Source organism: Arachis hypogaea, chromosome 5 (genome assembly GCF_003086295.3).
Source record: "Arachis hypogaea cultivar Tifrunner chromosome 5, arahy.Tifrunner.gnm2.J5K5, whole genome shotgun sequence".
NCBI classification, from domain to species: domain Eukaryota; kingdom Viridiplantae; phylum Streptophyta; class Magnoliopsida; order Fabales; family Fabaceae; genus Arachis; species Arachis hypogaea.
In genome coordinates, this window is record NC_092040.1 from 27,279,032 (window position 1) to 27,302,285 (window position 23,254).

At 37.6% G+C, this 23,254-nt stretch overlaps 3 protein-coding genes and 1 non-coding gene across 4 annotated transcripts; 1 reads left to right on the top strand and 3 right to left on the bottom strand.

Moving 5' to 3' along the window:
• Positions 1-8,713: 8,713 nt before the first annotated feature.
• On the bottom strand, positions 8,714-10,085 carry LOC114927754 (uncharacterized). Its single transcript, XM_029298691.1, has 3 exons — positions 10,053-10,085; positions 9,736-9,924; positions 8,714-9,616 (listed from the first exon to the last, which is right to left on the bottom strand). Exons 1-3 carry the CDS (start codon positions 10,083-10,085, stop codon positions 8,714-8,716), a joined length of 1,125 nt encoding a protein of 374 aa, XP_029154524.1.
• Positions 10,086-10,101: 16 nt separating this feature from the next.
• Positions 10,102-10,977, bottom strand: LOC140184857 (uncharacterized). The gene has a single exon (XM_072238046.1). The coding sequence runs from the start codon at positions 10,975-10,977 to the stop codon at positions 10,102-10,104; it is 876 nt and encodes a 291-aa protein (XP_072094147.1).
• Positions 10,978-17,719: 6,742 nt separating this feature from the next.
• LOC112804344 (small nucleolar RNA R71) lies at positions 17,720-17,826 on the top strand. Its single transcript, XR_003202953.1, has one exon. It is a non-coding gene; the product is annotated as a small nucleolar RNA R71 (small nucleolar RNA).
• Positions 17,827-21,936: 4,110 nt separating this feature from the next.
• On the bottom strand, positions 21,937-22,551 carry LOC140184858 (uncharacterized). Its single transcript, XM_072238048.1, has 2 exons — positions 22,423-22,551; positions 21,937-22,332 (listed from the first exon to the last, which is right to left on the bottom strand). Exons 1-2 carry the CDS (start codon positions 22,549-22,551, stop codon positions 21,937-21,939), a joined length of 525 nt encoding a protein of 174 aa, XP_072094149.1.
• Between the last annotated feature and the right edge of the window lie 703 nt (positions 22,552-23,254).

Here is a 23,254-nt window from a genome sequence, read left to right on the forward strand (position 1 = left end):
ATTAAACCATTAGTTCACTTCAACCCATCAATGTTAACCATGGCTAAGAATAAAAAGAAAAGAAACCAACCCTCTCCTTCCTTCAATCCCCACGGACATCACCCTCAAATCATAGTTACACCACTTAGTTAATTAGTTAGTGTATGCTTAGTCATTAGTGGTAGATACAGGTGTTACTCTATTCTCCTACAAGAGCTACAAAACATATATATCAGCTTACACCTATCCCATCCTTCCCTTATTCAATTGCTCACAACACAACTTACCTAATTCAAAGAAGGGAGAAGCAGAGAAGACTGAAGGAAACCCCAACAGAGAGCACAGTTTGCATGCAACCTTCTCCAACCCTTTCAACTTTCCTAGGAGCTTGAAACAAGGTAGCTCTCACCCTTCTCTATCAATCCTTGCTATTTTGAAACTCTTCACTAGGTAAGCTAGCTTCGGTTCCTTTCCCTTTGTTCAATTCGATTTTCACCATTACCCAACAGCCCAACCTTGTCTTTCCTTTAAATTTGTGTAGCTCAATGGCATTTTTCTTAACCTTTCTGAACCACCAAACCGTCTAAGGAGGTGTTGTAGCTGAGAAAGTGAGTTTAGGAGCAAGACATATCAATTTTTGACATCACCAAGTAAGGATTAGGATAATTAGACTACTATTTTTGTGGCTGTACCTGTGATGAGAATAGATAAACTATTATATGCTTGATTGATGATAAATGAGGCTCTAGTATGTGTTTGAATGATGGTTAGGTTATATGAATTATTATGTTTGATAAAAATGCAGAAAAGTGAATTTGGGTTATGAATGTGTGTTTGTAAAAAAGGGTAAATTAATGAGTGTAACCTCTTAGAGCTACGCTGACCATGATAGCAACTTTAGTTAGTCAAAAGAAAGGTAAAAGTATGGTTTTAGATGAATTCTAGGCTTGAATATGAGATTTGGTATATGAGGTTATTAGAAATACATTGTGCAGAATTTCTGCAAAATCTGCATAATTGGCAGCAGAATGAACGACTTTATGGGGCTGTTCAGGTCTAATCTTTGAATAAAATTATTTTTCTTTAAAACTTTAGTGTGTTTTGAATATGACATAAAAATTTCAAGAAATTTTTCCAAGTGATTTGGAAGATATGAATTTTTGAAATTTAGTGGTTGCTGTAGAATTTTTTGGTTACCATTGTTCTGCAGTACCGACTTCCTGACGCAAAAACTTTTGATTTAAATAGAATTTTGGGTTGCTCGTAATAGGGTTTTAAAGATTTATTAGTCTATTTTAAGTGAGAACAAATTTCAGGTCCATATCTATTTTTTAGACTTAGATAAGTCATTTTGAAGATGGGTTGTTTGCTGGAAATTCTGAACTGATTCATAAACACAGAGCACCCCTTCCAATTGATAATTAATTACTCAAATAAAGTTATATGAACCTAAAACTTGTGACTTTTTAAACTTGGGAATGTTGACTTTAATTCCATCAAAATTTAGAAGCAACGAATTAGAATTAGAATTATTGTGGAATTTATAAAAAATACTGCTGCTGTTTGTTTTTCTGAAATTTTGTAAATGCAGTAGCAGAACTCTAAATCTTGTAAAAAAATCAATTCTAATCCAAGTTCAAAAAAACCTAACTTAAATTGAAGATTAGAATCTCTAGAGTTACCTTACCAAGAAAAATAGGTTGTGCATAAGTATTTACAACACAAGAAGGTTTTAGATTGAACATGCTTAGGAAATGAAAAGGGATGTAAGTTGCCATAGGAAGGGTTAAAGTTAAAAATAATAATATTGAGAGATAAAGAGAAGAAAGAAGAACGAGGAACAAGAAACGAAATAAAATTTGAGAATTATATTAAATGGGCCTTGTGCCGAACTGCTAATGCGAAAGTGCCCGCCTAATAGATAACCTGAGATTGCTAATACGGGAATGTTCGCCTAATTGATAGCACTGTTCCTTACTGTGATACACATTGAACTGTTATTATAATGAGGCCTAATTAACACAGGTGACCATAATGCTAAGGTGTCTAATTGACACAGTAAAGGAACCATATTCGGGGTTTACTCCGAGTAATGTTGGGTTGCGGGTAGACAACCGATGCATGAGCTCATGGCCTGCGCTAGGAACAGGCATGCATCATCTTGTTTGCTCATATGTATTTCTTGTGAATTAATCACGACTATTTCCTGCTTGTCTATGCTAACTACTTGTTATATGTATATTTGTGCCTTGAGTCTCTGTGCTTGTTCTTTTTCTGTTTCGCGACAACTTAAAGACAAAGACCCTAGGTTTCCCTTTTTACTTTGCTGAGAACTCTAGGTTCTCACCTTTCTTTCCTTTCTTTTTCCCCCTCCTTAGATGGGTTCGGCAGATGAGTCAGTTTCGGTTCATCACCCACGTTTCGACCCCGGCATGTCGTACGTATTCACTATAGCTGAAGACCATTCCGGAGATTGACCTAGCTGACTTTTTTGCTCTTTTTGGTGATCTTATTATTATTTTTTCCTCGCTTTCGTAGTACGTTTAGAGGGGTAGGACATTTTAGTAGTTCGGTTCCAGTTTAGGAAACTCGTGTGAGGGTTGGGACTGACTTCTTTTGTATCTGTATATATAACTTGGTGTAGTACTCGTTATTTTGATACTTGGCATGTATCCTCAAACTTAACTTATGTTTATATATGTATATATGTATATATACTCTGTTATCATGTGCTTTTCGGTAATATAACTTTAAAGTATTGTTCTTGCAAGTAACTATATGACGTTTCACGAGAAATGGTTTATTCACGATTCAACCGGTAAAGGCTTATATTAAAATCCGGGTCTAGACCCAAGTAGGTTCTTACGACAAGTAACACCTGAGCATTTGGCATTGGTCATGACATATCGAAGGTTGGGGTGTTACAGGTATCATTATGGCTACGTCATCAACTTAAAGGCCACGTAGACTTCTATCGTTAGTGGTCAACGAGTTTGACTAATGTAATATCCCGTTACCCTAAGCCTTACCTCTAGCCGTAAAGATAAGAATAACAAAGTACCATGACAGTTCTAATGCTTATAATATAGTATATATTCAAGAATTTATATAACTAGAAACCCGATGAAGGAATAAAGCTCAAAGTCGCATAAAGCAGAATTACGAAAACGTGAAGCATTCATACACGAGACGATAACAAAACGCGTAGGCACGGACAGAACAAGACATAACATATATACGACCTTGTAGATAGCTCCACGATACACAAGGTAATAATTAAATTAAACAAGATATATGTAAAAATATGATATACAAAAAGAGGACTAGTCACAGGCTGCGGAGTTTAAGCCGGCTAGTCAAACTGAGTACAAGAGAGTTTTTAAGTTTAAAACAACAACAACCTATCTCTCAAAGTTTTCAGAAATAAAGCCTCTAAGACAACAAAGTCTAAAATAGAAAGGTGAGAGAAAGTACTATAACAAGTAATCAAAATACAAAAGAGTGCATAAGATCCTCTGCTCCGTCACTATCTCGCAACTCACTGAGGTGGGTTACGACCTGCATCTGAAAAATAACAACATATGGTATGAGAACCGGAAGTTCTCAGTATGGTAACAGTGCCCTTTTTGTTCAATTTCTCGTGAAGTTAAATTCTCGTCAATACGAGTCAGAGGTCAACGATTACGCGAATTACTTAAACAATCCCAATCATCTCCTTTCACTGTGGAAGAACAGATAATAACTATTTATACCGGAACGAATGGTTATCTTGATTCATTAGAAATTGGACAGGTAAGGAAATTTCTCCTTGAAATTTTGATTCACTATAATATTAATATAATATGAACAACAATTCAACCAATTCAATTGACTAAAGAATAAAAAAAAGTCTGAAAAAAAGAATATATTCGCAAAAAAAAATTCTCTGAATAATTGATTGGTTGTGCAAACCAAAGAGAATCATGACTTTGAGTTGTACCAAGTCGGAAACCAAGCAGATTTATTTTTTGTCCCATAATTAAGATATAAGGTTTTGGGACACCAAAGGTAATCCTAGAACTTCACATCACAGATATTCAAGCTTAATAAGAATAAATAACTTAAACCATAAGCCATAAATAGAGTTATCTAAACTTAGGGAATTTCTAACTAATATCAAACCACACTGCTGTATCCCATAGCCTTCGCCAACCTAACCTCCGTGTGATCCCATCGCTACTGCCTTCTGATCCTCCTCAACACTAGACAAACACAAGTATATGTAAACAAGTAATTCACAGGTAATATAGATATACAACAAGTAAAACAGGAAACAAGTAGGCATATTATACATTTAGGCAAACTGCAAGTAATCAAAGCAAATAAGCACATAAGAGATGTATATGATCAATGCCTATCATATTGACTCGTGATATCATTTGTCGGTCCATGAATGCCAACCCGACACATCCTTTCGGATGTCGCCGTTCTGCCACGTCCGAGGATATAGCACCTGGCACACTTTTGTATCATTCTAAGGTGCATGTTCCAAGGATATAGTGCCTGGCACACTCTTGCGGAAGATAAGGAAAACAATAACAACATATGTTTTATCATAAATTGTTCCAAGGATATAGTACCTGGCACACTATCATTCCAAGGCCTAGCACACTTTCCACATCCAACAAGTTCATCAACCTCAAATCATCATCAGTCATCACCATTTTCTCATCTCAATCCACTTTCAATTCTCAAGTCTCAACATTCTAAGGATATAGTGCATGTCACACTATCCTTCAATATCCATCAAGTTCATCATAACCATCATCAGTTCTTAATTCCACAAGTTACCATCCACTCATAAGTTCTCAAGCCATTGCCAGTAAAACACTTCGCTAGTTCACCCACAACCTCAGAAACTTAAGTCTCCGTCTTCTAAACTCATACAGAAAATTACCAATTTAGCTCACTAACCCATCTCTATTAGCCTTAAGGTCTAATTACTAGTTAGCAATCTCTATTAGCCATTGCCCTCGGCAGTCTGGCACGCTTCTCGAGGCAGTGCGCCAGCGGCGTGACACGCTTCCTGATGCATTGACGTGGCAGTGTCGTGGCGTGTTTCCCAAGGCAATGACATGGCGTCTGTGTGGTGCGCTTCCCGAGGCGATGACGCTACTATAAAACGAAGAAAAATAATTTTTCAGCAAAACAGGGGCTGTGCGTATGCACACCTCTATCGTGCATACGCACACGTTGAAAAAGGTATATCCGCGTACGCATACAATACGTCCGCGTATGCATACACGAATTTTGGCCCATCTCGCGTACGCATTCGTAGGGCTGCGTACGCATGAGGGCTTGGCAGAGACGCACGTCCGCGTATGGGGTTCTCACGTACGCATGCCATCCCAGATTTGCAAAATTGTGTATAGTTGCAGAAATCAGTTTTAAACACCAAACTTTAAACATTCATAACTTCTTCTAAAAAAATAAAATTTTCTCAAATTTTATATCAATTTAAAACTCTTTAAATCATCTTTAATTTAAAATAATTTCTAATCGATTTCAAAAATTGAGGCTTAAGTTATGATCTGCCAAATTTCACTAAAAATTAAGTTTTACACAAAAACATCAAAGTTCTCTAGTTTCCAAATTCCAAACCAACCCAAACCAAAAACCTACTCAAATCCATTACAAAATACTACCACATACTACACTTTATCGTTCCATTGCATTTTAATCAACTTAACCTCCATTTCACTCAATCTTTTCACCATAATTCAACAAAATTGCAAACTTCCAAACAAAGACATCAATATCAACAATTTTACACAATTCAACCAATCATAAACATCATTCATCCTATCTCATCTTCAATCCTTACAATTATCACTATTCAACCTCAATATCAATACTCAACATCATTCATTAATAACAACTTCATAATCTCATCAAAATCATCACATTCATCAAAATCATTATACATCATCAATCCAACAATCATCAACAACCATTTCAATCCTATCCTATGGGCCACTAGTCTAAGTGTCCAGAAATATTACATATTACATAAAGGAAACTGAAATCATACATTGGCCGATTTACAAAAAAAAAAATCACAAAGACCCAAAGTTTGATTCCAACAAGAACAACAAGACTCAAGCACCAACACCACATCCAAAACTCACCAACTATCAAGCTATACACATATAACATTCCAAGAATCAACACTATGGCGAACCAAAATATTAAAACACAAGAGTTTGAAGAGACTTACCTTACCTAACGAGATTAGGGGCAAAATCCAACAATATTTCAATGCTAGATCACCCCTAAATAAACAAAATCACAAAATCTACTCAAGAACTCGAACAAAAAACGTAAAAATGCTAAGGCAGGAAAATAGAGCTCGAGTTTAGAGTTCTCACCTATAAATATTAGTTAGAAATAATGGGCTCAACGAGAGCTTCGTGTGGCAGCAAACAGCTTATCAATCGGAGCTCCGTAGCTCAAGATATAAGCAAAATAAGGTTTGAGGGAATAATGAAACCCCAAACCCTTCTCTTCTCTCTTCTCACGGCCCCTTTTTCTCTCTTTTTTCTGAAAAATGAGGCTATATGCCTCTTAATGAACACATATATATGTTGGACTTGGGCCCAAATTGGGCCCGGTCGAACCCGTTAGCTTTTTTAGCTCGTTTGACCCACTTTGGGTCAAAACTTTTAGAATTAGTGCCCCGATTTTCAATTCTAAATTATTTTTGTCCTTAACAATAAATTCAATTTTCAAAAATCTTATTTTTCTCAATGCACTGTACCAGACAGATTGGAGTCAGTACTACCGGCTTAAGCACTAGTACGCCTTTTTACAAAAATCTTTCGTAAAAGATACATTTTCCAACTCAAAAAAATTAATTGAAATCAAATTTCACCTTTTTATTTTTAAAATAACATTTTCATATTTTTTAATCAACTCTGGACAGTTAAAAATTATTATTTTCTTAAAATGGTTATACGTAAAAATTTTGGTTCTTACAACTAATAGGGGGATCTATATGTCTCACTTATATAAAGTTTAGGGACTTTGAATGTAATAAAAAATTTTTGGAGGACCAGAACGTCCAACGCAAAATTTCTTGAGAACCTATTTGATTATATACTCATAGAAAATAGTGAATACTTTCTTTTTGACAAGGTAAATAGTAAATACTTCAACTTTAGAGAATTCTTCCATGGAAAAGAATCTTCAGGATCTTCATGGCCTAAGATGCCAAGAACTTGGACGTTAAAAAAGTTGAATAAATTGGTTAAGATTAAAAGTCTTTTTTAATAAAATAATATTTTTTAATAATTATATTATATTAAAAATAATATAATTTGAATTAGCAATTTTATCCTTTTTAAATTTTTTTCTTTTTATTTTCTTTCTACAACCACAAAAATCCAAATACACTTTTTTTTGTGTTTAAACATGGAAAGAAAAAAAAAACATTATCCTATATCCGAACGGATGACTTGCTGGAGATCAACACAAGGCTCAAACCAAATAACATGATTAAAGTTACTCTTGACACCATATTTAGCCATCTAATCCGCAGCTCTATTTGCTTCTCGGGACACCTACTCAACGTGAACAAGCCAAGGACGAGATAAAAGCTCATGAATCTTGTGAACCAAATCTGTTACTTCAGATGAATACCTACTTGTAAGCTCATGCATGATGGGCATAATGTCAAGGCAATCTGTTTCACATATAATATCCCTCAAACTGCAATCCCAAGCTACAACCAGCACCCTCCAAACAGCAAATAATTCACATCTGATGATAGACCAGGGGGAATACTTCCAGAGCAGCCCGAGATCCAATCTCCCTTAGAATCTCTAATAATACACCCAAATTCCGCTAAATTTGAATCCAGATACAAGCTTGCATCACAATTAACTTTAAAACTGTTGTCTATCAGTGGTTCCCAACACAGGAAATTTCGGAGAGACCTAAAAGCATTGTTTCGATTCCTATAAACCTGTAAGTCCTTGGCGGTAATTCTGGCCAAGGCAACAACCTTATGGTCTGTCCAAGGGTTGTCAGTATTGAATATGTCATTGCACCTATGTCTCCATACCCACCAAATTCCTGCACCAAAAGACGCCTCATTGTTATCCAAGGCCTTCCGAAACCACTCTTCAAGAGTAGTACCAGCTGTCGAGTCTAGGATACTAGGATCCAACATATGCCAAATTGCCTTTGATCGTTCACAGCCTCTAAGGCAATGCTCCATAGTCTCTTGTTCCTTGTTACATCTCTTACACATATCTAAAGTAGCTAAATGCCGCTTGAATTGAAAGGTCTCAGTTGGTAGAGCATCATGTAAGCCGAGCCACATAGTAAATTTGAACTTCTCCGGAATGTTTGTATTCCATAACCAGTTCCATTTACTATTGGCATTCCAATTTAATGTTTTCTTTAATAACCATCTATAACCCTCCTTTGCACTATATTTTTTTGTTGCTGCAGGCCACCACTCCCACTGTGGCTCCAACTCAATCGAACTAGGATATCTCAGACCACAAATAAACTACTTAATCTCATGTGGAATAGGCGTGGTAAGACTATCAACCTCCCAAGACACCCATTTCCACAAGTCAGCCACTATGAAATATGATTCAGAAATATGTACATAAGGAACAAGGTTGCAAAGCTTACCAAAAGGAGTCCACTCATCATACCAAACTGATTTGTGGACATCCCCAATATTTCAATGAAGCCCTTCCTTGAGATGCTCATAGGCACTAATAATGTTCTTCCATGTAGCATATGAAGAATTTCTACTGTTTTCGTTCATACCAGATTGATTCCTGAGATATTTATGCTTCAAAACCTGCACCCACAACTTCTCACTATTATTTAGACAATCCCATACTAACTTTCCATGAAGCACCATGTTAGCACAAGAAGTATCCCTAATATCCAATCCTCCTGCCCTTTTAGGAGTTATAGCGACCTCCCACCTGACCAGAGGCAGCCCTTTGCCGGTCGCTTGGCCTTTCCACAAGAACAGTCTCATCAAGGAATCAATTTTATTACATGCATACTTTGGGAGAAGAGAAATTTGCATTCCATAAACTGGGATAGAGGCCATAACCGATTTAACAAGACAAAGCCTCCTGGCCTTATTCAACAGGCATCCTTTCCAACTAGAGAGCTTCCTCGAAATTTTCTCAATAACCTCCTGAGCTGTCTTCCTGGAAGCTCTGACATGACCGATGTTAATTCCAAAATATTTACCCAAATCATTGCAGAACCGGATGTTAGAGACCCCTGAGATAACCTCTTTTCTCCTCTTCGACACCCTCTTGGAACATTGGGCCTTCGACTTATGAAGATTTACCTTCAAACCTGATGCTCTAGAAAACAAGTTCAAGCAATGCATAACCTCTATTACTTGAGCTTTCGATGCCTTACAAAAAAGAAAAAGATCATCTGCAAACGTCAAATGAGAGAGTCGTGGTCCGTTCCTAGAAACTGCTACCAAGTTCCACAAACCTTGGGAACTATATGAAAGATAAAGCAGGCTAGCATTTCCATACAAAGTACAAATAGATAAGGAGACATGGGATCTCCTTGCCTCAACCCTCTCTTTAGATTGAAATTTTGGAGCCTGTTCCCATTCCACAAAACTGCCAATGAAGAGGAAGTCACACAATTCAATATAAGATTAATGGTAGCCTTTGGAAACCCAAACCGGACCAAAGTAGCCTCCAAAAAATGCTAGTCTACCCTGTCATAAGCTTTTTCCAAATCAATCTTGAATGCCATGGTCCTTTTTCGAGATTTGGTGTTCCTCGTAAAGTGCATAATCTCCTGAGCAATGATAACATTCTCTGTGGTTCCTCTTCCTGGAATGAACCCTCCTTGCAAAGGACCAATGATCTCCGACAGAAAAGGTCTGAACCTGTTAACTACAACCTTTGTGACAATTTTATAAATTATATTACATAAGCTAATAGGCCAAAAATCCCGTAAGGAAGAGGGAACTTCCACTTTAGGAATTAGAACAACTAGAGTATCGAAAATAGCCACATTTATTGGCTCACCCTCAAAGGCTCGCTTGACCAGTCCACACACATCATTGCTAATAGAGTCTCAAAACTCTTTGTAGAAAATTGCTTGAAATCCATCTGGCCCTGAGGCTTTAAACGAACTCATGGTCATCACAGCTCTTTTAACCTCTTTAGACGTCACTGGTTCCACTAGCTTTTGACAAGTCTCGGTACTAGGAGACGGGCAAGGAAAAGGCCCCATGGCGTCCAGATCAATATCCTCCCTTGTAGAAAAGAGTTTTTGAAAGAAATAATTTGTCGTCATTTCTAGAGTCGAAGTCTCCGTGGCCAAAGACCCAACCTCCAAAAATAACCCATGAATTTTGTTCCTCTTTCGCTTGATAACTGTCTGTAGATGAAAAAATTTTGTATTTCTGTCTCCACATCTCACCCATTGTTCTCTAGATTTTTGATACCACAACAGCTCTTCTTGAAGAAGGACAGCATTCAGTTTCTGATGCAAAACTTGCTCTTTAATCTTAAGCTGTTGATCCTCCCGACTCTCCAGAGTAATCTGAATGTCGTTCAAAAGCCTCTCCAGCTCCCTTTTTTTAACAAAAATATTGCCAAAAACCTTTTTATTGGTGCTAGTTGCATCTTTTTGAACCTCCAACAAACATTTGACCACATCCGGAGCTCCTTTATTCCAAGCTGTATGAACAACATTCCTAAAAAGAGGATGCGTCATCCATGCAGCCTGTATGAACGAACGATGGCCTTTGGTAGCCCTCTCAGCCATCTTGCACCTAGTGAACAACGAGCAATGATCAGAGTGAAGGCGCGCCAGCACCACAGTATAAGCCTCCGAAAACATTAGTCGCCAGTCTTGGTTGAAGACTGCTTTATCAAGCTTCTTAGCCACCTGCACCCCACCTTTCACCTTCCTGTACCAAGTGAATCTTCTTCCAATAGCCCCCATATCAAACAGCCCACAATCCTCCAATGTTTTCGCAAATTGTTCTGCTATGGCAAGTCTAAACTGCCCCCTCTAACTTCACTCTGCAACAGAACATCATTAAAGTCCCCTAACACAATCCAAGGTCCATGGATCATATTAGCAATCTTTGTTAAGTCACCCCATAGTTCTTTACGCCAATGTATATGCGGATTAGCATACACTACACTGCAGTAACTAGAATTATTGCCCATAGTGATTTCAAAACTGATACATTGATCAACTACACCCAATGCTCTCACAGAAATATTTGAATTAGAACATAGAACCCAGATACCCCCACTATGACCATTAGCCTCAACAATACCAACACCTTGATAACCTAAACTATTCCAAAAAGATTTCATCCTCTCGAAAGAAATATGGGTTTCAAATAGAATGAAAAAAGTAGGGTGAAATTTATTCACTAACTCTTTACTATGAACCTGGGCCAATTTATTAGATGCCCCTCTAATATTCTAAAATAGAAAGCTTAAATCTAAATAATTCATAAAACAATTGTACTGTAAAAAGGACCAACCTCAGCCGAAGTCCCTAACGAGATGATGAAGATCCACCATTATATCTCCCTAAGACTTGCTTGTCCTTACTCCGTTGTTGCCTGGTTTGTCTATGTCCCTCCATTGACAACCCTTCCAATTCGCTGATTTGCTGCTTGCTGGTATCGCCACGGCAGTCCGGAGTCGACAGCAAATTCTGCAAAGAAGAAGGGTGCAACCTCTTGTGTCCATTTTTTATAATGGCTGTCAAAGTCGGCACTACAACAGAGACAGTTTTGCCCTTCACCCCTTGCTGTTTGGAAGACACCATGCGTGCTTGAGATCTGCCAATTGACCCGGTCTTCACCGCTGATTTGGCTCCTCTCATACGTAGTTCAAAGTCATGGTTCTAGTCCAATTTCTGATTTGAGTGCACCGGCACTTTATCTTTAGAGGTTTGTAGGGATTTGTTTGATTAGCCCAATTTTCCTCTCCTTTTACCACTGACTTTGGTCCAGCCAGCCTCATTTCCCAAATGTTGGGACCCCACTTCCTTCCCATGCAATGTGTCACCCAATTCCTCCCTAATTTTTTCAACTATTACTGAATCTTTGGGATTGCATCCAAATTCAAAAAATTTTTTCTTTGAGGCTTCCTGTGGCTGCATGGAGGACGAAATTGTGATTCATACTTAAATTGTTGTTCGAAATTGATTCCCAGGTAATGGCCCCAAAAACTTGGTGCTCAATACCATGGTATAAACATAATTTCACAACTTCGCTCAACTAACCAGCAAGTGTACTAGGTTGTCCAAGTAATAAACCTTACGTGAGTAAGGGTCGATCCCACAGAGATTGTTGGTATAAAGCAAGCTATGGTCATCTTGTAAATCTCAGTCATGCGGATAATAAATGGTTATAGAGTTTTCGAATATTAATAATAAATAAACAGAAAATAAAGATAGAAACACTTATGTAGATCATCGATGGGAATTTCAGATAAGCGTATGAAGATGCTGTGCTCCTTCTGAATCTCTGGTTTCCTACTGTCTTCATCCAATCCTTCTTACTCCTTTCCATGGCAAGCTGTATGTAGGGCATCACCGTTGTCAATGGCTACATCCCATCCTCTCAGTGAAAATGGTCCAAATGCTCTGTCACAGCACGACTAATCATCTGTCGGTTCTCGATCATGTCGGAATAGAATCCGTTGATTCTTTTGCATTTGTCATCACGCCCAACAATCGCGAGTTTGTAGCTCGTCACAGTCATTCAATCCCTGAATCCTACTCAGAATACCACAGACAATGTTTAGACTTTTCAGATTCTCATGAATGCCGCCATCAATCTAGCTTATACCACGAAGATTCTGATTAAGGAATCCAAGAGATATGCGCCTGGTTTAAGGTAGAACGGAAGTGGTTGTCAGTCACGTGTTCATAGGTGAGAATGATGATGAGTGTCACGGATCATTACATTCATCATGCTGAAGTGCAACGAATATCTTAGAATAAGAACAAGCGGAATTGAATAGAAAATAGTAGTAATTGCATTAAAACTTGAGGTACAGCAGAGCTCCACATCCTTAATCTATGGTGTGTAGAAACTCCACCGTTGAAAGTACATAAGTGATGAAGGTCCAGGCATGGCCGAATGGCCAGCCCCACATGTCTAAGATCGCATAAACTGATCAAAGATCATTTAAAAATAGTAAAAAGTTCTATTTATACTAAACTAGTTACTAGGGTTTACAGAAATAAGTCTAAGTGCAGAAATCCACTTTTGGAGCCCACTTTGGTGTGTGCTTGGGCTGAGCTTGAACTTTACACGAGCTGAGGCTTCTTTTGGAGTTGAACACCAAGTTGTAACGTGTTTTTGGTGTTCAACTCTGGTTCGTGACGTTTTTCTGGCGTTTAACTCTAGAATGCAGCATGGAACTGGCGTTGAGCGCCGGTTTACGTCATCTAATCACGAATAAAGCATGAACTATTATATATTGTTCGAAAGCTCTAGATGTCTACTTTCCAACGCTGTTGAGAGCGCGCCATTTGGTGTTCTGTAGCTCCAGAAAATCCATTTTGAGTGTAGAGAGGTCAGAATCCAATAGCATCAGCAGTCCTTTGTCAGAGTTTTGCTCAGGTCCCTCAATTTCAGCCAAAAAATATCTGAAATCACAGAAAAACACACAAACTCATAGTAAAGTCCAGAAATATGAATTTTACATAAAAACTAATGAAAACATCCCTAAAAGTAGCTAGATCCTACTAAAAACTACCTAAAAACAATGCCTAAAAACGTATAAATTATCCGCTCATCACAACACCAAACTTAAATTGTTGCTTGTCCCAAGCAATTGAAAATCAATTAGGATAAAAAGAAGATAATATACTATAAATTCCAAAATATCAATGAATATTAATTCTAATTAGATGAGCAGGACTTGTAGCTTTTTGCTTCTGAACAGTTTTGGCATCTCACTTTCTCCTTTGAAGTTTATAATGATTGGCATCTATAGGAACTTAGAATTTCAGATAGTGTTATTGATTCTCCTAGTTAAGTTTGTTGATTCTTGAACACAGCTACTTTTATGAGTCTTGGCCGTGGCCCTAAGCACTTTGTTTTCCAGTATTACCACCGGATACATAAATGCCACGGACACATGACTGGGTGAACCTTTTCAGATTGTGACTCAGCTTTGCTAAAGTCCCCAGTTAGAGGTGTCCAGAGTTCTTAAGCACACTCTTTTTGCTTTGGATCACGACTTTAACCAGTCAGTCTCAAGCTTTTCACTTTGACCTGCATGCCACAAGCACATGGTTAGGGACAGCTTGATTTAGCCGCTTAGGCCTGGATTTTAATTCCTTGGGCCCTCCTATCCATTGATGCTCAAAGCCTTGGATCCTTTTTACCCTTGCCTTTTGGTTTTAAAGGCTATTGGCTTTTTTTTCACCATTTTTTTCGCAAGCTTTTACTTTTTCACTGCTTTTTCTTGCTTCAAGAATCAATTTTATGATTTTTCAGATTATCAATAGCATTTCTCTTTGTTCATCATTCTTTCAAGAGCCAACAATTTTAACATTCATAAACAGCAAGATCAAAAATATGCATTGTTCAAGCATTCATTCAGAAAACAAAAAGTATTGTCACCACATCAATATAATTAAACTAAATTCAATGATAATTTCAAAATTCATGTACTTCTTGTTCTTTTGAATTAGAAACATTTTTCATTTAAGAGAGGTGAAGGATTTATGGAATTATTTATAGCCTTAAGACATAGTTACTAGATATTAATGATCATGTAATAAAGACACAAACATAAATAAACATTAAGCATAAAAAAACGAAAAACAAACAATAGAGAAATAAGAGCAAGGAATGAGTCCACCTTAGTGATGGTGGCGCTTTCTTCTTGAAGAACCAATGGTGCTCTTTGAGCTCCTCTATGTCTCTTCCTTGCTTTTGTTGCTTGATCCCTAGTAATTTTGGTGCTCTTATCCTTAGTTGCTCCCAATAGTTGTATGGAGGAAAATTTATCCCTTGGGGCATCTCAGGGATTTCTTGATGAGGTCCATGAGTGGGCTCTCTTGATGTGCAGTCAAATGCTCTATTACTGAGCTATGGACCCTTGAGATGAATCTCTCTATCTCCCATGACTCAAAGGTGGAATCTTTTGTCTTCCTTTTTCTTCTTTTTTTTTTTGAGGTTTCTCTGGCCTTAGGTGCCATCAATGGTTATGGAAAAACAAAAAAGCTATGCTTTTACCATACCAAACTTAGAATGTTGCTCGCCCTCGAGCAAAAGAAGAAATAAGAGAAGAAGAAGAAGAGGATATGGAGGAAAGGGAGAGTGGTGTGTATTTGGCCATGGAGGAGAAGAGAGGGTTGTGTTGTGTGAAGATGAAGAAGAATGGATGTGAGTGGTGAAGAGGTGATGGGGAAGAGAGATTGAGGTGATTGGTAAAGAAGAGAGAAGGTGAGTTGAGGTGGGTGGAGATCTTGTGGGGTCCACAGATCCTGAGGTGTCAAGGATTTAACATCCCTGCACCAATTAGGCATGTAAAATGCCATCTGAGTGCAATCCTGGCGTTTAACGCCAGATTGATGCTTGTTTCTGGTGTTAAACGCCAGCTTTATGCTTGTTTTGGGCGTTCAACGCCCCATCTGCAACATGGAACTAGCGTTGAACGCCAGCTTTCCTCAGTGTGCAATCCTGGCGTTTAAACGCCAGATTGCTGCATATTTCTGGCGTTCAACGCTAGATCCATGCTCTGTTCTGGCGTTAAACGCCAGCCAAATGCTCCTTACTGGTGTTTAAACGCCAGTAAGCCTTTCCTCCAAGGTGTGCTATTTCTTCTGCTATTTTTTATTCTGTTTTTAATTTTGGTATTTATTTTGTGACTCCACATGATCATGAACCTAATAAAACACAAAAGAACAATAAAAGAAAAATAAAATTAGATAAATAAAAATTGGGTTGCCTCCTAATAAGCGCTTCTTTAATGTCAACAGCTTAACAGTGGGCTCTCATGGAGCCACACAGGTAATCAGGTCAATGTTGTAGACTCCCAACACCAAACTTAGAGTTTGAATGTGGGGATTCAACACCAAACTTAGAGTTTGGCTGTGGCCTCCCAACACCAAACTTAGATTTTGATTGTGGGGGCTCTGTTTGACTCTGTACTGAGAGAAGCTTTTCATGCTTCCTCTCCATTGTTAAAGAAGAACACCCTTGGGTTTTAAACACAAGGTAGTCCCCATTCAATTGAAGGACTAATTCTCCTCTGTTAACATCTATCACAGCTCCTGCTATGGCTAGGAAGGGTCTTCCAAGGATGATGCATTCATCCTCCTCCTTCCTAGTGTCTAAGATTATGAAATCAACAGGGATGTAAAGGCCTTCAACCTTTACCAACACGTCCTCTACCAATCCATAAGCTTGTCTTACTGACTTGTCTGCCATTTGCAATGAAAATATGGTAGGTTGTACCTCAATGATCCCTAGCCTCTCCATTACAGAGAGTGGCATAAGATTTATGCTTGACCCAGGTCACACAGAGTCTTTTCAAAGGTCATGGTGCCTATGGTACAGGGTATTAAGAATTTGTCAGGATCTTGTTTCTTTTGAGGTAAAGTTTGCTGAACCCATGTATCTGGTTCACCAATGAGTAAGGGAGGTTCACCTTCCCAAGTCTCATTACCAAACAACTTGGCATTCAGCTTCATGATAGCTCCTAGATATTGGGCAACTTACTCTCCAGTTACATCTTCATCTTCTTCAGAGGAAGAATAGTCTTTAGAGCTCATGAATGGCAGAAGGAGGTTTAATGGAATCTCTATGGTTTCTATATGAGCCTCAGATTCCTTTGGGTCCTCAATAGGGAACTCTTTCTTGGTTGGGAGACGTCCCACGAGGTCTTCCTCATTGGGATTCACGTCCTCCCCTTCCTCCTTGCATTCGGCCATATTGACTATATCAATGGCCTTGCACTCTCTTTTTGGATTCTCTTCTGTATTGCTTGGGAGAGTACTAGGAGGAGTTTCAGTGACTTTCTTACTCAGCTGGCCCACTTGTGCCTCTAAATTTCTAATGGAGGACCTTGTTTTACGCATGAAGCTTAAAGTGGCCTTAGACAGATCAGAGACTATATTTGCTAAGTTAGAGGTGCTCTGCTCAGAATTCTCTGTCTGTTGCTGAGAAGATGATGGAAAAGGCTTGCCATTGCTAAACATATTTCTTCCACCATTATTAAAGCCTTGTTGGGGCTTTTGTTGATCCTTCCATGAGAAATTTGGATGATTTCTCCATGAAGACTTATAGGTGTTTCCATAAGGTTCACCCATGTAATTTACCTCTACCGTTGCAGGGTTTTCAGGATCATAAGCTTCTTCTTCAGAAGATGCCTCTTTAGTACTGTTGGATGCATTTTTCCATCCATTCAGACTTTGAAAAATCATGTTGACTTGCTGAGTCAACATTTTGTTCTGAGCCAATATGGCATTCAAAGCATCAATTTCAAGAACTCCCTTCCTCTGAGGCATCCCATTATTCACGAAATTCCTCTCAGAAGTGTACATGAACTGGTTATTTGCAACCATGTCAATAAGTTCTTGAGCCTCTGCATGCGTTTTCTTTAGGTGAATGGATCCACCTGCAGAATGGTCCAGTGACATCTTAGAGAACTCAGATAGACTATAATAGAATATAGCTATCATGGTCCATTCTGAAAACATGTTAGAAGGACATCTTTTGGTCATCTGCTTGTATCTTTCCCAAGCTTCATAGAGGGATTCACCATCTTTTTGTTTGAAGGTCTGAACATTCACTCTAAGATTGCTCAGCTTTTGAGTAGGAAAGACCTTAGCCAAGAAGGCTGTGACCAGCTTATCCCAGGAGTCCAGGCTATCTTTAGGTTGAGAGTCCAACCATGCTCTAGCTCTGTCTCTTACAGCAAAAAGGAAAATCATGAGCCTGTAGACTTCAGGATCTACTCCATTAGTCTTAATAGTCTCACAGATCTGCAAGAACTCAGTTAAGAACTGGTAGGGATCTTCTGATGGAAGTCCATGAAACTTGCAGTTCTGTTGCATTAGAGCAACTAATTGAGGTTTCAGCTCAAAATTGTTTGCTCCAATGGTAGGAATTGAGATGATTCTTCCATCAAACTTGGACGTAGGTGCAGTATAGTCACCAAGCATCCTTCTTGCATTATTGTTGTTGGGTTCGGCTGCCATCTCCTTTTCTTGTTTGAAAATTTCAGCAAGGTTGTATCTGGATTGTTGTAATTTAGCTTCTCTTAGTTTCCTCTTCAGAGTCCTTTCAGGTTCTGGATCAGCTTCAACAAGAATGCCTTTTTCCTTATTTCTACTCATATGAAAGAGAAGAGAACAGAAAAAGAAGAGGAATCCTCTATGTCACAGTAAAGAGGTTCCTTATTGTTAGTAGAAGAAGAAAGGAAATAAGAGTGAAGAAGAATGGATAATCCAAACACGAGGGTGAGGATAGAGGCAGTGATTTGAGATGAAGAGAGGTGAAGAGAGATGTTAGTAAATGAATAAATAAATAGAAAAAGATGAGAGAGGGATAAATTTTCGAAAATAAATTTGAAAAGGGGTTAATGATTTTCGAAAATTAAGATAAGGAATAAAATTAAAATTAAAATTTAAAACAATTAATTAATTAAGAAAATTTCGAAAAAGAGGGAAGTGATTTTCGAAAATTAGAGAGGGAAAATTAGTTAGGTGGTTTTGAAAAAGATAAAAAACAAACAAAAAGTCAAATAGTTAGTTGAGAAAGTTTTGAAAATCAATTTTGAAAAGATAAGAAGATATTTTGAAATCAAATTTTTGAAAAAGATAAAATTTTGAAAAAGATATGATATAAAAGATAAGATAAAAAGATATGATAGAAAAGATATTTTGAAAAAAATTTAATTTTTAAAATTAAAATTAATTACTTGACTAACAAGAAACTAAAAGATATGATTCTAGAATTTAAAGATTAAACCTTTCTTAACAATAAAGTAACAAACTTCAAATTTTTGAATCAATCACATTACTTGTTAGTTAAGTTTCGAAATTTGAAATAAAATAAGAAAAAGATTTTGAAAAGTTAAATTAAAATTTTCGAAAATTAGTAAGAAAAATGAAAAAGATTTGATTTTTTTGAAAAAGTTTTGAAAAGATAAGATTTTTAAAATTGAAAATTTGACTTGACTTATTAGAAATAGCTAAGTTTTAAAAAATTTTTACTAAGTCAACTCAAATTTTTGAAAATTAGGAGAAAAATAAGGAAAAAATATATTTTTTATTTTTGAATTTTTAATGAGGAGAGAGAAAACACAAATATGATCCAAAACATGAAAATTTTGGATCAAAACATATGATGCATGTAAGAACACTATGAATGTCAAGATGAACACCAAGAACACTTTGAAGATCATGATGAACATCAAGAACATATTTTTGAAAAAATTTTTATGCAAAGAAAACATGCAAGACACCAAACTTAGAAATCTTTAATGCTTAGACAATATGAATGCAAAAATGCACATGAAAAACAATAAAAGACACAAAACAAGAAAACATCAAGATCAAACAAGAAGACTTACCAAGAACAACTTGAAGATCACGAAGAACACTATGAATGCATGAATTTTCGAAAATTGCATAAATTTTTAGAAATATGCAATTGACACCAAACTTAAAACATGGCACAAGACTCAAACAAGAATCACAAAATATAATTTTTTTATTTTATGATTTTCTAAATTTTTTTGGATTTTTATTTTATATTTTTCGAAAAACATATAGGAAAAAGAAAATAAGAAATTCAAATTTTTTTAAGAAGAATTCCAAGAATCTTTCAGTGTTAGCCTAAAGTTCCAATCCAAGGGTTGGGCATGGCTTAATAGCCAACCAGCTTTAGGATATAAATCAGACATACAACAGCTGATATTCCAATTAACTTGCCTCTATGCTGATGATTGGAAACCTCAATCCAAAAGAATTAGACATGACTTTACAGCCAGCCAAATTTCAACATGCTTCATGAAACTCTAGAATTCATTCTTAAAAATTTTGAAAAATTTTCGAAAACAGGTGAGGACATTTTGAAAAATATTTATTTTTTTGAAAATATTTTGAAAAGAAAATAAAAAGAAAATTACCTAATCTGAGCAACAAAATGAACCGTTAGTTGTCCAAACTCGAACAATCCCCGGCAACGGCGCCAAAAACTTGGTGGACGAAATTGTGATTCATACTTAAATTGTTGTTCAAAATTGATTCCCAGGTAATGGCCCCAAAAACTTGGTGCTCAATACCATGGTATAAACATAATTTTACAACTTCGCTCAACTAACCAGCAAGTGTACTGGGTCGTCCAAGTAATAAACCTTACGTGAGTAAGGGTCGATCCCACAGAGATTGTTGATATGAAGCAAGCTATGGTCATCTTATAAATCTCAGTCAGGCGGATAATAAATGGTTATGGAGTTTTTGAATATTAATAATAAATAAAAAGAAAATAAAGATAGAAACACTTATGTAGATCATCGATGGGAATTTCAGATAGGCGTATGAAGATGCTGTGCTCCTTCTGAATCTCTGCTTTCCTACTGCCTTCATCCAATCCTTCTTACTCCTTTCCATGGCAAGCTGTATGTAGGGCATCACCATTGTCAATGGCTACATCCCATCCTCTCAGTGAAAATGGTCCAAATGCTCTGTCACAGCACGGCTAATCATCTGTCGGTTCTTGATCATGTCAGAATAGAATCCCTTGATTCTTATGCGTTTGTCATCACGCCCAACAATCGCGAGTTTGAAGCTCGTCACAGTCATTCAATCCTTGAATCCTACTCAGAATACCACAGACAAGGTTTAGACTTTCCGGATTCTCATGAATGCCGCCATCAATCTAGCTTATACCACGAAGATTCTGATTAAGGAATCCAAGAGATATGCGCCCGGTCTAAGGTAGAACGGAAGTGGTTGTCAGTCACGTGTTCATAGGTGAGAATGATGATGAGTGTCACGGATCATCACATTCATCATGTTGAAGTTCAACGAATATCTTAGAATAAAAACAAGCGGAATTGAATAGAAAATAGTAGTAGTTGCATTAAAACTTGAGGTACAGCAGAGCTCCACACCCTTAATCTATGGTGTGTAGAAACTCCACCGTTGAAAGTACATAAGTGATGAAGGTCCAGGCATGGTCGAATGGCCTGCCGCCCATGTCTAAGATCGCATAAACTGATCAAAGATCATTTAAAAATAGTAAAAAGTTCTATTTATACTAAACTAGTTACTAGGGTTTACAGAAATAAGTCTAAGTGCAGAAATCCACTTCCGGGGCCCACTTTGGTGTGTGCTTGGGCTGAGCTTGAACTTTACATGAGCTGAGGCTTCTTTTGGAGTTGAATGCCAAGTTGTAACGTGTTTTTGGCGTTCAACTCTGGTTCGTGACGTTTTTCTGGCGTTTAACTCCAGAATGCAGCATGGAACTAGCGTTGAGCACCGGTTTACATCATCTAATCACGAATAAAGTATGGACTATTATATATTTCTGGAAAGATCTAGATGTCTACTTTCCAACACCGTTGAGAGCGCGCCATTTGAAGTTCTGTAGCTCCAGAAAATTTATTTCGAGTGCAGGGAGGTCAGAATCCAATAGCATCAGCAGTCCTTTGTCAGAGTTTTGCTCAGGTCCCTCAATTTCAGCCAGAAAATATCTGAAATCACAGAAAAAACACAAACTCATAGTAAAGTCCAGAAATGTGAATTTTACATAAAAACTAATGAAAATATCCCTAAAAGTAGCTAGATCCTACTAAAAACTACCTAAAAATAATGCCAAAAAGCGTATAAATTATCCGCTCATCACTGCACCACCCGAGCCGCCGTCTCGGTCACTGATGTTTCCTTTTGATCCACCTTTTTTTACTCTATCGGGGTCATTATGTAGTCAGTTGCTGAATGCCCGAAATAATTGCACTTGTCACAAATAAGGTGTAAGCATTCATACTCCACCTTATATTCAAACTTATCGACAATCACACTCCGGACCACCGGCAAACCAAGAATAATTTGCACGTAAGCCTGAGCAAATTTTCCCTGCTCCGCCGGCTTAGTAGCCAAATCCACCCTGACTGGTTTCGCTACAGCAGAAGCAATTCTCATCATGGCTTTTTCCTGATAGAACCATATGCTCAAACCAGCATTCCAAATCCAAACCATAGTCTCCTTGAAAGTTTTCTCACAAGGTTTAAAATCTGGTGCCCATGGCTTGACCGCAATATAGTGACCAAAGATCATCCATGGCACCCCTAGTAAAACCTTTTTTCGATCATTCATTCAATCAAATTTAACAAGGAAGTACCCAAAACCCACATCCAAGATTTCATATCCACCGGTGATCCTTCATACCCCTTTCAATTTGTGAAACATGGCCGTGTAACTAAGGTTTTTTCCAAGAACCTTAATCACAATTGCCTCCTTGTATGGTTCAGAAAGGAGGTTTCTAGCCTCTTCGGAAAAGCAAACTTTCGGAGGCATAGGATCTCCTTATTTTTTGGTGACAACTGCTATGGAATCCTTATCTAGAGCTTCAACCCGGTTTATCCCTGAGGCTACCGTAGAGCCAATAACCTTGTCACGGAAAGAAATCTTGAAAGTCACCCTAGAACTAAGGTCGCCCTTACTTGATTCCTCCTTCACACCTGATGCAAACCCTCCCACGCTCTCCCCCTTATCTCTTTCAATGGCATGGCCATCTTCCTCACCGTGTTTCGCCCTCAAACGCTCTCTCCCGCTCTCTCCTTCTCTCATTCTCCTTAAATACGGAGTACATAATCCAAATACACTTAAAACCCTATTCTTCTCAACCATTATTTAACAATTTTTCGTAAAAAATAAAAAAAATTAATAAAAATTTAAAACTATAAAGCACCATCATTTTTAACATTCAAAGAAAAATGATCACAAGCATGATATGATGCACTATTTTTCTTGCAATCATTTTGCAACTTGATTAATCAGATCGGTCGTCAAAATAGATTAAATCCATCGGGCTAGCCCGTTTACCCATTTAAATAGACAGGCTTTGCCTCTAAAATTAAGTCTGTTTAAATTTTGGGCTAAACGGGTTGAGCCCGATTAACCCAAAAAAAATGACTGGTTAAACGGGCTAGCCCACGGGCTAAACGTGTAATACCCGGTCTAACCGAAATTAATTAAATAATGAGTTAAGTAGGAGCGA

Bases quoted from the DNA above. Each gene is read 5' to 3' on its own strand.
- LOC114927754 (XM_029298691.1), bottom strand. From the start codon at position 10,085: ATGTGTGTGGACTGGTCAAGCGAGCCTTTGAGG. The intron at 9,925-10,052 runs GTGAGCCAATAA...ATTGTCACAAAG, and splicing joins GGTCAAGCGAGCCTTTGAGG to GTTGTAGTTAACAGGTTCAG. The intron at 9,617-9,735 runs GTAGACTAGCAT...GAATGGGAACAG, and splicing joins TGGAAAAAGCTTATGACAGG to GCTCCAAAATTTCAATCTAA.
- LOC140184857 (XM_072238046.1), bottom strand. From the start codon at position 10,977: ATGGGGGCTATTGGAAGAAGATTCACTTGGTACAGGAAGGTGAAAGGT.
- LOC140184858 (XM_072238048.1), bottom strand. From the start codon at position 22,551: ATGCCTCCGAAAGTTTGCTTTTCCGAAGAGGCTAGAAACCTCCTTTCT. The intron at 22,333-22,422 runs GTATGAAGGATC...GATCGAAAAAAG, and splicing joins TGTTTCACAAATTGAAAGGG to GTTTTACTAGGGGTGCCATG.